Source organism: Rana temporaria, chromosome 1, assembly GCF_905171775.1.
Source record: "Rana temporaria chromosome 1, aRanTem1.1, whole genome shotgun sequence".
Classification (NCBI taxonomy): domain Eukaryota; kingdom Metazoa; phylum Chordata; class Amphibia; order Anura; family Ranidae; genus Rana; species Rana temporaria.
This window is the reverse complement of record NC_053489.1, coordinates 446,499,674-446,515,358: the sequence shown is the minus strand read 5'-3', so window position 1 is coordinate 446,515,358 and position 15,685 is coordinate 446,499,674. Positions and strand designations below refer to the sequence as shown.

At 43.9% G+C, this 15,685-nt stretch overlaps 1 protein-coding gene across 2 annotated transcripts in view; it reads right to left on the bottom strand.

The window, feature by feature from the left end:
* Nucleotides 1-15,685, bottom strand: part of ARHGEF18 (Rho/Rac guanine nucleotide exchange factor 18) — a 139,233-nt gene that overhangs the window by 71,573 nt on the left and 51,975 nt on the right. For both annotated transcript variants that reach the window (XM_040327062.1, XM_040327070.1), the window contains exons 5-8: nt 13,758-13,870; nt 11,800-11,940; nt 11,431-11,678; nt 1,630-1,755 (exon numbers count right to left, since the gene is read on the bottom strand). In XM_040327062.1, coding sequence (XP_040182996.1) covers nt 1,630-1,755; nt 11,431-11,678; nt 11,800-11,940; nt 13,758-13,870 — 628 coding nt within the window. The remainder of the gene's footprint in view (nt 1-1,629; nt 1,756-11,430; nt 11,679-11,799; nt 11,941-13,757; nt 13,871-15,685) is intronic.

Below are 15,685 nucleotides of genomic sequence, written 5' to 3'. Positions count from 1 at the left end.
CTGCTGCGACCTGTACTCCCACAGAAAAATGTTCTGCTGTGTCCCACTAAGAGAAATTCTTCTGTAACCCCACAGAGAGCCTGCACACATGAAATTCAAGATGGCTGCCACCAGTGCGCTCTGACCTAATCGTGAAATCAGTGTGTTGTACTGTGCACATGGCCATACTAGAGTGAAACCAGGAGGTGAAAAGTAGCTCTCCTCCAAAAATATTGGTGCCCTGAGCCTCCCAAATTGGCCCTTCATACTGCTATTGCTACATAGCGCTCAGGGTGACCAAGCAGGCAAAATATATTTTTTTGCGAGCACTTATGGTGCAGAGGAGAAACCAAATGGCAGTGCCACAAACTAAAAGTGCTGGTCTCCCACAGCAAAATACAAAATCCAATGGTGTGCTGGGAAAATGGGAATAGGCATCTTGTACACTCAAAGATGTATGAATTGCCCTTGTCTAAGAGAAGAAGTAAAAGACAAATTTCGCAAATTGATACCAGATTTTTCTGAAGGAAAGGGTACAACCAACCCTTGTGACTGAAATTGGTGCAAGGTGGTAATTATATCCGTATTCTTTTGGTCTAAAGCTGGCAGATTAGAAGGAAAAAAAGTTAGGAATGGGCAGAGAAACTATTTTGTAACCCATTGGAATGTTAAATTGAACACAGAGGTTCAGGACATCGGACACCAACAGGTGTCCCCAAACGCCAAGGAATATTCAACATCAAATGACATGAGTTTTGTAAAAAAGCATGTTCAGAGGACAATGTTTTTTTTCTGGATGCCCAAAACAATCAGAAAGGGTATTCATCAGAGTCAATTACTTTACCCCAGTCCTCAGCAGTCCATTCCCTTTACCTTTTGCAGAATATCAGTCAGTCCCTGATGTTTTTCTGGGAGAGAAGTGGCTTCTTTGCTGCCCTTCTTGACACCAGGCCATCCTCTAAAAGTCTTTGCCTCACTATGCATGCAGATGCGCCATTCCTGAGCAAGCTTTGCACTGGTGGTGTCCCAAACCTACAGATAAATCAACTGTAGAAGACGGTCCTGGCGCTTGCCAGACTTTTTTGGGCGCCCTGAAGCCTTCTTCACAAATGCAGTGCAAATGTTTTTTTATGGGATTAAGTTTATTTTCATGGCAAAGAGGGACTTTGCAATTCATCTGATCACTCTTCATAACACTCTGGAGTATATGCAAACTGCTATCATAAAAAGGCAACAGACTTTGTAAAAAAAAAAAAAAGTGTCATTCTCAAAACTTTTGGCCATGGCTGTATATCTATGACCATTTACAAAATCTCTTGGAAACTTGATATACAAGACCTGAACTGTGTGTAGAGAGGTATACAATCAACAGTCTAGGAAAACGTACTGAAAATCTTTGGGCGATTACATTTTTCTGCTCTCACAAAGTATCTATATTTCTATTTTTATATAACCCACATTTCAATTTCTGTATACGGAGATAACAGAACCACCAATAATCAGTCCCAGTGCCATTTTTTGTTCCAGAGCTGACTCTAGTCACCTGCACACTCGGCCACTGAGATCAATGAACCTACATGCAACATTAATAGGTTTACATAAAAAAAAAAAAAAAAAGGGGGGGTGTTTTTAACAGTGATCGGTACTCACCTTCATGAGGTTCTGAAACTTCTTATTTTCTCTCATCAGGAACTTGTAGCGACTAACTGCTCTATTGTGCTGACTACAGAACACACCATATTTGTCCTTCATCCTTGCAGCCGTGTCACCTGAGAACTGAAAATAACCAACGTTACCCCCAAAAAAATCAGTACTTGATAAAATAAAATATCCATGGCTTAGCCCTCACGGATGTGGGACTATACGAGGCATAAGTAGTGAATCAATACAAATACATTTAATAGTGCATATGAGTAGAACATGTGTGTTTTATGTCCAAATCTATTTTGCAAAACCATGTGATAAGTGTCATAACTGCCTGACACTCCTGTATTACCATATCTCACTGTAACAGATATCAATTGGACTACCACACAATCATTCCATCTTTGAATATTAGAGTTTATATTAGGTTTATAAATGCAGCATTATTTCAGATCACTGTGACAGATCAAATATTGTATTGTGCAATGTGCCAAGGATGTGCGCATATATATCTATAGAAATCGGTTGGTCCCGGCTAGGTTTATTAAATCATGGCAGGTTGCATCACTGGTGCATTGTGGTCGCGAGGACATATGAGAGGCTGCGGCGTGAATACATCCGCCCTTACAGAATGCCAGCCATAACGTCACTTCCGCCCACAACTCAAGTTTGGCATTTACAGCTGATACGCTGATAAGCCATCCCTCAGCCCGATGATTGCTCAGCTGCAGCCCATGTGACCATTTGGAGGCTCTGTTGCACGCTGACGCAGCCCATCTGGGCATGGTGTACCTGTTAGACCAATAAGCATATAAAGAAAGTACCAAGAACTGTGTAGCCAATCCCATGAATAAGCGATTCGTCACGAAACATGTAGGGGTCGTGGCTACACGGAGAGTATCTGAACCTATGTGATTGATCTATGTGTATGGCGCAATTTCTATGACCGGCAAGTTAGAGAGGATACTTTTCTCCAAATAGAGGATTTACAGTGCGGTGGAGTGGTGAGATTATTCCAGGCTGATCGTAGGTCCGCCGTGACCATTGTTCAACCAGTTTAAGGATATTGAAGGAGTTTGCTGTGCTGTTATTCACTGCTTTAACCAAAGCTTTTTTTGTGAGTGTAACTGTTGCAGACTGTGTGCTGTGTTTTATTAAACTGCCTATTCGGTATTACACTATTGTGCGCTTTTCTTTATCACTTATGTGGAGTATCTGAATCACATTGTTGGAAGTGGAATCCTTTGATATGCATTTGAAAGATCCCGTTTTATGCTTTGCTGCCAAAACACGCGAGTGTGAGGCATATTGTTCTGGTGAGTGGCCAATTTGATGGGTGAAGGAATGACTGAACACAGTTGGTGTGGTGGAAGACTGAAGATTGCAAGATTTCTTCTCACTAATGAACTTTTTTGCTTTATCACTATAATTTAGGCTCACGGGTTTATTTAATTCGTTTATTTGATTTTCAATTTCCCTTTTTTGAAAATTACTTTTCACTTAGTCGTATGTTTATATGTATTTGTGCAAACTATACATTTATTCACTTTAGCGCTCTGCTCAATATTTTTGACACTGAACCAGGTTTTTGGAGTCACTATATTTATTTGTGCACATTTATTTTGTTTAAAGCGGCAGCTAGGAGCTTTTGAGATATCCTTTTCCAGTCAGCGCAACAGTGGGAAGTCAGGAGGGCGCTTTTTATCTTGATCACCAGTCTGTAAAACAAAATGGATTAAGAAAAAAAAACAAAAACGTAGCTGCCATATGCAGGTCATGTTCTCATTGTTGAAATTCTTGTGGAAAGCTATCCAAAAATTACATGTCTAACTTAAATGCTTACTGATTTAAACACACTGTCACAATAGGACACAAATTTTTAGGTCTATGGGACACCTTTTCCTTATAACAAAGCAGGGAAGTATTGTGTAGTCCACAGAGAGAACTGGGAATGGATTACAATCAGTAGAGTTAGCAGCTCCCTAGATTGTTGATACGGTCATAAGATTTCTGTTGCCCTTATTGGACAGATAACAAAACACTTTCAAAGGCAACAGACCTAAGCTAAGCAAATAAAAAAAGTTAATGAATAGGATTTACATACACTTCAGGGATATTGGTTCTCCTGGCCGCCATTAAGAATGGAAGTCATCATTAGGTTGCATAAATGTTTTTAAAGCGGTAGTAAATTCTTGTAAAAAAAATAAAAAAAAGAGAGAGAAAAAAGAAAGTTTCTTGCTGTAAGGCAATATCATAATGTGCTAGTATGCACTGAGCGAATAGAGGAAAAGCCGATAAACAACACTTCCTATTTACCATGTGATCATCTGTGATTGGACACAGCTGATCACATGGTAAAGAGCCTACATCATAGGCTCTTTACCAAGATTGGAAATGCTGTGTGTCACAGCAACACCCCGCATTACCGATCGCTGCATGCCTTTATCCTGCTGGATGTCATATAGGCAAGTCCAAATTCCTTTTATTATGTGTGTACAGGAAGGGCTAAACTTGGGTAGAACAATTAGGTGCTCACTGTACAGAGGTAGATGCTTCTGAGGAGGGGGGTTTTGAGAGGTTCCACTGTTCAACCACATCCTGCCCAGCCTATAACAGAATGACGGCCGGGTGGGGGATCAGTTATCCTGACTGGGCATCATATGACGTCCAGCAGGATAAGGGCACGCTGCGATCAGTAATGCGGTGTGTGGCTGTGACGCACTGCATCTCTGATCTTGGTGAAGAGCCTATGACTTAGACTCTTTAACAAGTGATCAGCTGTGTCCAATCACAGCTGATCACATGGTAACCAGAAAGTGCTGTTTATCAGCTTTTCCTCTATTTGTGCTGTCACGGCACGAGTAGAGGAGAGCTGACCACCGGCTCTCCTAACGGGGGTCTGCACTGATAATCAGCACATCAATTATCAGTGCAGGCTCTTCAAGGATGCCCACTTGTGCCAACCAATGACCACCAATGATGCCAACCGTGCCCAATTTAGGGATGCCAATGAGTGCCCACCAGGGATGGCAATCAGTGCCCATAAGTAATGCCTCTCAGTGCCTCATCTGTGCCACCTCGAAAAATGCCCATCAGTGCAGCTTCATCAGTGCCCGTCTGTGAGGGAGAAAAATTACTTATTTACAATATTTTATAACAGAAAAAAAAAAACGTTTTCTGTTTAGCAAAAAAAAAAAAAAAGGATGCTCTATTTATAGGGGGAAACAATTATACAAATTTCATTTAGGTACAGTGTTGCATGACCACGCAATTGTCATTCAAAATGTGACAGCACTGAAAGCTGAAAATTGGCCTGGGCAGGAAGGGGTGAAAGTGCCCTGTATTGAAGTGGTTAAGTAAAACCTTCCAATACATATTTTATGAATTCTGTGCTTGCGACTAGAGCCATTCCTGAAATATATCGTCTGACGTTCTAGGGCAGGGGTCTTCAAACTGCGGCCCGAGGGCCAGATGTGGCCCTTTGCTAGCCTTTATCCGGCCCTTGGAGCACTATTCCTCCCACTGTCACCAGCAATATGACACTATGTTTTGCACTGATACCAATGATGGGATTCTTTTCCTCCTACTAATACCAATAATGGGGAACTACTTCTCCTACTGATCACCAACCCTGAGGCCATATTTATTCTCACTGATGCTGGGCTTGGGACATTTTCTAACCCTGCTGGCCACAATCCGGCCCTCCTAAAGTCTGAAGGACAGTAGACTGGCCCTTTGTATGAAAAGTTTGGAGACTCCTGTTCTAGGGAATGCACAAAAAAAAAATCAGAGCAGAAGGTAACTGCTATAGCTTCTCTGTTAAAGCATGATCCTGGAAAACTGTTAGTTAGCTGCAGTTTGATATACAGAAATTGCAGCATTAGCTGGCTGCAGGGGCAGGGCTTGCTAAGGTAAAGAGAGCCTTTAGGAGCATCTCCAACTTTCTACCTGCATAATCTTTGAAAGAAAGAACATTGCCAATAGGCATATACATGTTAAAAACTATATGTATGTGTATATATATATATATAATTTGTATTATTTTTTTTCTACATACTGTAAGCAGAGCAGTGCAGTGTCACTATAGTTACATTGTACTTTTGTAGAGGTGATCATGTCCAATGAATAGCTGCTCTGATATCACCATCAATGCCACCAGCCATTGCCTTTGATTACAGCAGTACTATGTCACCAGGCTAATGCAGCCAGTCACAATGTCCCCAATCATCACCACAGTGTCACCAAAGGGCCTTTTTCACATGTGCAGTGCTCTCTGTGGCAGGCAGGCAGGCAATGCGGAGGCAATGTTTCTATGTGGAGGCCTCATCACCGCCTGCTTTAAAGCCTTGGACCCCACACACATGCCTACTTTCACTTGAATGCATCACAATCAGCAGGAATACAATACCTGCCATGGCTGCGAAGAAGAAAAAAAAATAAAAAATCACAGCGCTGGCATGTGTATACCCCTGGTTTCTGCCTCTGCAGTTGAAGGGGGTAAGAGTTGGGGGTAAAACCACATCTCAACTGCAAGGTTTTACCACCCCATAGCCCCACGTGTGAATAAGCCATAGTGGTCAGCGTGTCTCTGATCACAACCACACAAGTTACAGTGTCTCCACATCAGCGTAGCTAGAAACAGTGTTCCTTGATCGCTGTCACAGCAGTACTAGTGTCACCAGACTAGTTTGAAGGCAGCAACAATGTTTCTGATAGGACACAAGGATGAAGCACAATGTCCACATTTTGATAAAGGCCAAAACAAACCTCAGGTAGAGACAAAGGCTGCAAACGCAGCACCGCCTTATCCTTTAGGCTCCATTCACACCTAGGCATCTTAACACCTGAATCCCGACGCTATTGCAGCCTAAAATACGCTGGAGGGGTGATTTAACATTGTTCACATCTCCACGCCGAAACGCCTGAAGCTCAAAACAAGTCCCTGACCCTTTTTTTTTCAGGCAGCTTCGGCGTTCGGCATAGCCGACAATGTGTAAATCACCCCTCCAGCGAAAACAAGGTTAAAAAACGACGCGTTTTGTCGCGGCAAATCGCGGTACAAAACGCTGCGCTAAGGTGTGAATGCAGCCTTAGGAAGAGTAAGTAGGGAGACTTGCAAGACAAGGCCGCCACTCAAAGACCCCCTGGTAGAGGCAACATCCACCCGAAAGCTACTTGCCAAGAAAGTGCCACCACTCTCTCATGTACCTTAAAAAAAAAAAAGTGGTTTCTGAAAACACCCAGGGTACCAGATTCAATCCACAAAGGCAGCAGTGATTGAACCGGAGGGGCCCACGTGGAACCCCTTGGACAACGTTCCCACCGGTGAATGAGGGTCGCGGAAGAACCCAACCAAGGCTGACATCCGCCCCTCAATGGAGCGAAATGCAAGTCTTTCAACCACTCCACGCTGTAAAAAAAACAGCAGGATCCTGGAAGCCAAATATGCACATAAACCCCTAGAGAAGTAGGCCCTTCAAGTGTGACGATAATTCATCCGAAAGATGACTTCCATGCCCTCAGCACTGTGGAAGCACCTAAACGACTGGCAACGGTCACTTAGTATCCGACTGTCAACAGCTCTGTCGTGAAGGCCAGCAACTGCAAGCAGGATGAAATGTATGACCTTGCGATAAAGGGTCCTATCGCATTGGCAGCCGCCAAGGAACATCCGCCACCAGTCGCACCAAGAGGCATACAAGGGACGCCGGAATCAAACTGGGGCAAGAAGAGTACTCGGATCCCCTCGGCCACTACTCTGTGAGCAGACAAGGAAGAGTATTTTCAGGAGGAAGACGTACATAGCCGAGACTGTCCCCACAGGACCACAAAACGCGTCCGACGCGTCCTCCCAGGAACCGTCGATCCTGGTCACAACCTCAAAACCTTCTAATTGGGTCGAGAAGCCAGGAGATCCCCATCAGGCGATCCCCCATCTCTGGTAGAGGAGTCAAAACATGTCCAGGTGTAGAGACCATAGTCCATGGCCCAGCAACTGCCGACTCAGGGAGTCCGCCTGCTAGAGCTCTACGCCCAGACTGTATGCGGGTGATAGGGCCAGCACAACCTTGCCCCGCTCCCGCAGGATGAGAGCGACAGCATGCAGCAGCCGAGCGACTAATTCCCCCTCGATGGGCGACATATGCCACTGCCGTGGCGTTTTCTAACCGGATCCTGACTGGACGGTCCCGCAGCCTCCGTGACCAAGTGGAGGGGCACTGCCTGAATGCCCAAACAAGCACCCTGATCGGCAGGTGGGGTTCTTCCTGCATCCAGCGACCCTGTGTCGTCCAACAAAAAAAGGCAACGACTTCCTGGACTGAAAGGCAGGAGACCTCAGCCACCAGATCAGGGATCCCAGACTAGCTGGCTTACCCGGCTTTGACAATCCAGGGACAATGGAGCCAAGTTCCATGTCGACAGGATCTCCGTTCTGCAAGACTCGAGAGTGGAATTTAACACACAGGACCGCCTCGAAGGTGGCTACCGGAAAAAAACAGGACACGCATGTAAAATCGCAGTGACCACCACCAGCGTGATGCCCCCCTGCTGTACCGCAGCCTGAAGAGACTGCAACTTGCGAAGGGAGAAAAAAAAAACTCTCGCCTTTGAGGAGTCCAGATCGAACCCAGGCATTCCAGGCATGAAGTTAGCACCAACACCGACTTCTGGGGGTTCAGTACCCAACCAAAAACTCCCAAAGAGTCAGACTGGCAAACGCCACATCCACCCCGAATTCCGAGACGGAATCTGCACTCAGACGGAGATCGACTAAAAAGCCCATGATTGCGATACTTCGCTGCCTCAGCAAGGCCAGGATCGGGGCAAGCACTATGAAGAAACCCGCGCTGCCGACACCAGGCCAATAGGGGAGAGCCATTTAGCAGTGCTCATCCCAGACTGCAAACCGCAGAAAACTCTGATGCCTGACACAATTGGGGCTACAATAAAAAGCGTCCTTGATGTCCAAGGAAGGCAGCAAAAAAATAAAAATCCCCCAGATGTAGTGCAATGACCACAAACTGACAAAACTGCCCTGTCGGCCTGGGAACGCTTACCTGCGGGCCCGGTTGAAGGTAAAAAAAAACAAAAACGCTTGTGAGCGGGGAAAAAAGGAGGGCCCTGGACTACGGCGTGGCTCCTTACGTTTTCCGAGTCTGTGAGAGCACAGTGCTCTCACCCCAAACAACATTTTTTAATAATGTTATCCAGCGAGGCTCCAAAAACCTCTAACCCCGGCAGAGCAACTCCACCAGAGCCAACCTGGACATCTGGTCCTCAGACCAGCATCCCAGTCAAACCACACGGCATAGCCCCACCGCAGATACTGATGGTACTTCACAGCCAGGAATCTGTATCTAAGACCGCATTGCAGACATATGTAATGCCATGCACCACCTGGTCCGCTATCAAGCAGACCGGGGAAACCATTTGCAATCCAAATCACGGTGCAGCAAATCTTGTCCATTAAGGACGTATCGGTGACCCCAGGGTCGTGTTCAACAGTGGCTGCAATGCTGACCCCCATACTCTGAACAAGGGCCGGGCCTTGGATACCAGGGGGCCCCATCGGGGGAGATGTCCCTTATCAGAAAAGGGACAACGGACAGCCATGCAATTTATTGAAACGCTGCGGCCGTTCCCATCTTGAGCATAAACTTATCTAATATCTAAAACATATCTAATAAGCTTGTAGGGAAAACCTCCCAGTGGTGTGGGCCAACTTGTAGGACCCAGAAGGGACTGACACCATAATAGATGCACTCGCCGTAACCCCCAGTTTATTGGGGAGCCCGCACGTGGTGATAAGTGCTCCAACGAGCGCCTTCTAGCGCTGACCTGGACACGGAAGCAAGCGAGAACGCAGTTTCGCACAGTCCGAAGGTCCTGGGTTGCATCCTCTGACAGGTCAGAGCAGGGGACATCTGCCACAGCAAGGCCAAAGTCTGAATCAGAACTTTACCCGGAAGATGGTGGGGGAAGGGGGCGTTTTTACAAGGCGTCCATACGCACCCCATGTTCAGGGCACCGGTTGCCACCACAGAGATGTCAGGGAAAGAAAACGCCAGCTTCTGACGCCATGCAACCCGCACTTGCCTGACACCCATAGGGACCAGGCAAGACAGCAAAAAGAAAATCCACCCCCTGGCTGCTCAGCATGAGGGACCACAGGGGACTCACCGCTCTGATCCAGGTGCTGCTAGCGCCGCTGTCCACTCTCCCCATATGCCTCCTAACAGGCATGGCTGCGGTGTATTCCAGTGCCTAAGGTGTTCTGCGCCGTTCGCGCCACTCAGAAAGGACATTTTCACCACTAAAGCCAAAAGCCAAGCCGCCCCTATACAAAGCATGCGGTACTACAAGAAAATGTCGCCGGACGCCGCCAAAATGGCCGTCGAGCGCTTCTGAGGAAAAGCTGAGGAACACGCTAGGCCTCAGCGTGGAGGCCCCCCCATGGCACGAACAACACCCCCCACAGAGAGTGGACCTTAGGCACCCCGCACAGCCCCCAGCCAAGACACGGAGCCCCCACCCCGGAGGACCCCCGGTCAGTAAAGCAGGCCCAGCTACACAGAGCATGGGAAGGGGGAAAGGACAGGGTGGGAACCCCCTAATCAACCTCCCCAGGAATGCCAAGTCGCACCACCCTGCCGGAGCAGGGGATCTGCTACTTACCCATCCTGCGACGACCGCCTGACGACATCCCAGACAGAACCAACGTCCGCGCAATTACGGCATGGCTGTCGGCCCAGCAAACTGTGACACGGACATAGAGCCCGGTCATATGTGTGCCCTGGAGCGCATAGCTCACCGGCCACCCCTGGAGCAACGGGGCATGTCGTGGACGGCCCAGCGCGTAGCTAAAAGGCCTGCACACGCTCGATGGCCGAACTGGGAGGACTACAAGGATCGAGGATTCAGCCTGTCACCCAGTCGGCAGTTAATCTCAGGATCAAAAGTGCAGAAAAAATAAAAAAATCCCCAGGCCACATGGGCCCAAAGGGAGCCATGTCATTCTCCTATGCTAGGCAGAAAAAAAACTGAGGCTGCATGATGCAGGGAGAGGGGTTGTACCTAGAGGGACCACCCCCAGGGCGGTACTGTACAGTTTAGATGTATGTTTAACACTTAACATGCTTTTCTGCCTAGTCCTCTCCTAATAGAAGGCTAATACCTTAATGTCAAGACTAAGATGCTGTGTCCGTCCATGAACGGAAGAGAAATTACGTTTTCAAAAGACTCGCTATGCCTTTCAGAAATTACCTTGGTCTTTTTGTGAGTGGAAATGCTTCTTTACAATAAGAGATAGTGAGGAAAAACTAGTTCTGGCCAGCTTAGTAGATTGTTTTAAAAAAAAGAGCATTCCTAAATGCATAAAATATAACTGGATATTAATATTTACAGGTAATAAAACCAGAGATTGTCAATCCATGGAAAATTTTTCCTCCACTGAGCAAATTGGACCAAACTTTAACAGGGTTTTATTGCCTTCCTTTTTGATCAATTGTGGGTGCATGTATAGTGTATTATATGGAGATTTTCAGTTGGTTGAACTAGATGCAACAGGAATTCTGTAGGACATAAAAAGGTGGAGTTCCTATACAGTTTTATAAAGCATATGAAAACACAATCGCATAATCTGAGGACTATCAGAAAATGGGATATGAACGGTTATCAAAACTACTAAACATAGCAGTGAATGCGTTTCAAATGTTTTCTACAAAACAGTGTATTTTATGCAAGGATAAAATAATAAGGTTTTATCAGTATATTACAATTGATATGTGCGCACAAGGGATCTTTTACCTGTTGTACAAGAATATCACCAATCTTCTGTATGATGTAGTTTCGATCACTCCCCTCTTCTAAGGATTCTTTGCGCCTCTCTTTAAATCGAGTCAAGAATTGCCCATGCAACTCCAGAAGTTCATCCAGACAGGGCAAAAGTTGGTGGATTTCATTATTCCAATGCAGTTCTTCTTTAAGTGCTCGACAATACACTTTCAACATGATTTTAAGTGTCCGGACATGGTGCATTTCTGTCTGCATTAGTTCTGAAATCGGCAAAGAAAAAAAAAAAAACGTGAAAAATCCACATTAGCTGGAAATGTGCAACAACATAAACTATTTTAAATTAAGTGAGCTATTCAATTGGATACAAGATTGGATTCTCACCATAAATTACATCCTGCCTCTTGATAACTTCTTTCTTCTGTTTTTTGGCAAATGGAGGTTCAACTGCACTGCTCCAAGACTCGGTCTCAAGCTCAACAGCATCAGCTTCTAACTCAGATCTAACTGAGGAATAAAATGCTTCTGAAAAATAAAAATATATAAACAAATATAAGATTGTGAGTTCTAGCATGAGTGAAAGTGTGCCAAGATGTAAAATTGCAAATCTCAACCACATTTTTTTTAGAAAGTTTAAATATACACTATATTATATTCTTCTTACTTGAATTGAGCATTATGTAAATTATCAATATTCTCTCGTGGGATGATGACCCTCTGAAACTAATGTTACATTATTATTTGGGACATGCTGATAGTAGGAAAAGAGAAGCCTTTCAGAAAGTCATCTAGACAGCCTGGTCTTGTAGTGGTACTAGCACAATGATTCCTTGGGAGAAGAGGTGATTCAGGGCATTCAGAGACCTGCTTTTGAGACCCTCTGTCCTGAAAATAAAACCGTCCCTCTTGAATGAATTGGCCAAGTGCCTCACCAAAAAGACATCTTCTTTGGAACGGCTTACAGCCTTTTGGCTGTCCAAGCTTTTAGCCATAAGATTCTGCCCACTCCACCCCTTTCCCTGGGTGCAAGATCTCACTTTATTTCTTGCCCCAGAGACATGACAAGGAGTAGAAACCTCCCCAAGATGAGGGGAAATCATCACCCACAGGCTTATTATGGGGCATCCGTTGTCCTGTGTCCCTCCTCTACCCTGAAGCCAATCATGCAACCGGATCGAAGCGCCCCAAGAATAGGCAAGTATGCACATCTTTTTTCTACAGGGTAGGTTGAATAGGAGTTAAAATGGGAGTGGAAGCAGATTTAAGATTGTATAGGTTTAGCCCAGGCTTCCACTTTAATAAAGCATCAATGACTGTTTTCTTATAGCGGTAGTAAACCGTTGTTTTTTTCTTTCTTTTCTGAAACTTACAAGGTAAAGCCATAATGTGCTAGTATGCATTGCATACTAGCACATTATGTGAGACTTAACTTGGAACAAAGCCTTCCAGCTGCGAGTTGTCGCCACTAGGAAAATGGTAGCAATTACGACCAGCTCTGGATTTACAGTGGTAAGTCAGTGTTCAGAATGCACTATGCCTGTGCTGAGAAGCAATTAATAATGTGACAGCTTCCCACAAAGTGCTCTCTTCCTGGCCCCGTTCAGCTGTTGGCCAGGAAAACATACAGCTGTTGGATAAAAAAGGGGGCAGGAATACTGGTGGCGTCATTACCTAAATATGGTAATGCCCACATCGTCACAACCGAGGTAGACCTGATGGGGAACTAGTACCAGAGGCCGCAGCACCTGTTGAGTGGGTGGAGCCTGGGGGGAAAACAGAGACTAGTTGCCCATTAGGTCCACTTTGCTTTTGATTGACTTTGGATGGCAATGGGTGGATTTTAATTCTATTTATGAGCTGAATAGTGAATATGGATATACCCATTGCTGAGCACCGTCAGTCAAAAGCAAGGCAGATCCGATATCCCCATCAGGCTCTGCTTGCCCTACTTAAAAACGGCTTGGTCATGTGCCTGCGAGTGCGATGGGCACAGTGGCTGGGGAGGGAGCACATCGAGGAAGGTATGTTCAATATAGTCTGACCTCAGAGCCAGCCAACAAAATATTTATGTACATATTTCTGACAGGTGCAAAAATCTGGTGCAAACATCAACAATTTTAGTGCAGAGGCCCATTGAAAATTTTGAAAGGTGTCCGAGTCCATTTATAAATTCCCATGATTGAGCTCTACGCGATTTTGCCTTAAAAGTACATATAGCTTGGAGTTTGATATATTTTAATAAAAGTATACACTGTTTTGTGAACATGTGAAAACAATCCTGGGGTGTAAAATGGAAGCATATCTCGGATATAACAAGAAAGAAACCATTTTTAAAACATTACCTTCCACAAATAATGATTCTGTACTTGAAGGGGCCAAAGATACATTGTCTTCTGTGAATATCTTTAGTTTGCTAAAATTTGAGTCCAACTCATCCATATCTGCTGCGACGGAACTAAGAAGATTAATGAACAAAAAGCAAAAATAAATATTCTTGCATAGTGTAACATGTGCAGTTATGTAGTATTTGTACATTTAATAACAAAAGGTTTAAAAGAGGAAATGGGAGAGGTGATCTTCAAATACATATAGAGATGTTTGCAATGTTCCCTTAAAAAGATGAAGCCTCTCCCTTAAGCAGTAGGTGTTTAAAATACAGTACGTTACCATCTTATCCTGGCAACATAATGATAAAACACCAAGCACCCATAGTGGCCAACAGGACACTCCTAACCAAAGACACTGGCTGTTCTAGGGACCATGGGTAGTTTCTCTAGGTAGACTGATGTGAAAGTGGTTGTAAAGGCAGAGTTTTCTTTTAGCCTTGAGCCATCTACTCAAAGATCCTGCTTGAAGACAGACATATCTTTTCTCAATATTCAAGTAGAACTAAAAGATTAAGCGTTGGTACTAACCTCTGTCAGATTTATTTTTGTGTCCCATTGGGGGAGATTTCCCTTCACTTCCTGCCCCATAGCCAAAACAGGACGTGAAAGGAAATTCCCATTGGAAAATTTCCCCTCTATTCCTGTGATACAGACAACCCAAAATTTGGGATTTTCATTCACTTTCACTCATGAAAACGGTAAACAGAAGAAATAGAGAGGGTAAATCTCCCTAACCAAGACACAGACCACAATAAAAAAAACTGACAGGAGATCTAATCTATCTCAAATCTGTTAAAAAAAAAAAAAAAAAAAAAAATGTTTTGCCTTTAGTTATACTTTAATTTTAGATTACGCACCATTGATTTGGTTAATGCAAACACTACAGATATTCAAAAAGTATTCATATCCCCTTGAAAATTGTCCATATTTTGTCACACATATACATATATATATATATCAAAAAGAGACTATTGTTTTTTTGCTGTATGACCAGCAGTGTCTGCCCAGCACTAGGCTGTGCCAGACTCCCTAGATAGGTTCATGTGTGGTGAAGGTCGACGCCCCAAGTGGCCAGGGTTTATTTTATGTTTGATTTTGTTTATGCTGTTTGGACGCTTGCACTTGTTTCCAGCAAGATGGAAGAATAAACCAAAATCTTTGCTTTCAACCGTCTTCGACTGCCTGTCTGTATAAATTCAGTGTGTAGTGAACCCATCCAGGGGGTCACACACCCTGCTACCGAGCTAACCCCCTTAATATATATATATATATATACACACACACACACAATATATATATATACATATATATATATATATATATATATATATATATATATATATATATATATATATATATATATATATATATATATACACATACACATACATATACATATAAGTGACAGGAACATTTTAAATGGTTTTCTATTTTATTTTACAAATAAATATCTTAAAAGTGTGCCGTGTATTTGTATACAGCCTCCTTTACCCGAAATCCCCTAACTAAAATCTAGTGGAACCAATTGCCTTCAGAAGTCACCTAATTAGTAATCTCAGTATAAATAAAGCTGTTCTGTGATGCCCTCAGATGTTTGTTAGAGAACCTTGGTGACCAAACCGCATCATAAAGGCCAAGGAACACACCAGACAGGTCAAGGATAAAGTTGTCAAGAAGTTTAAAGCAGGGTTAGGTTAAAAAAAAAAATTGTGCTGAAAAAAAAATCTAAAATTGTGCTCATGTCCAAATATATATATATGGACCCAACTGTAGACACATGGAATAGCATTTAATTTGTATTTTATATTAATATTTCTAATGTTGTAAATAAAATATGAAATTTTTAATAATATTGTTATGGGTTGATACCTTAAGCCCAGGTT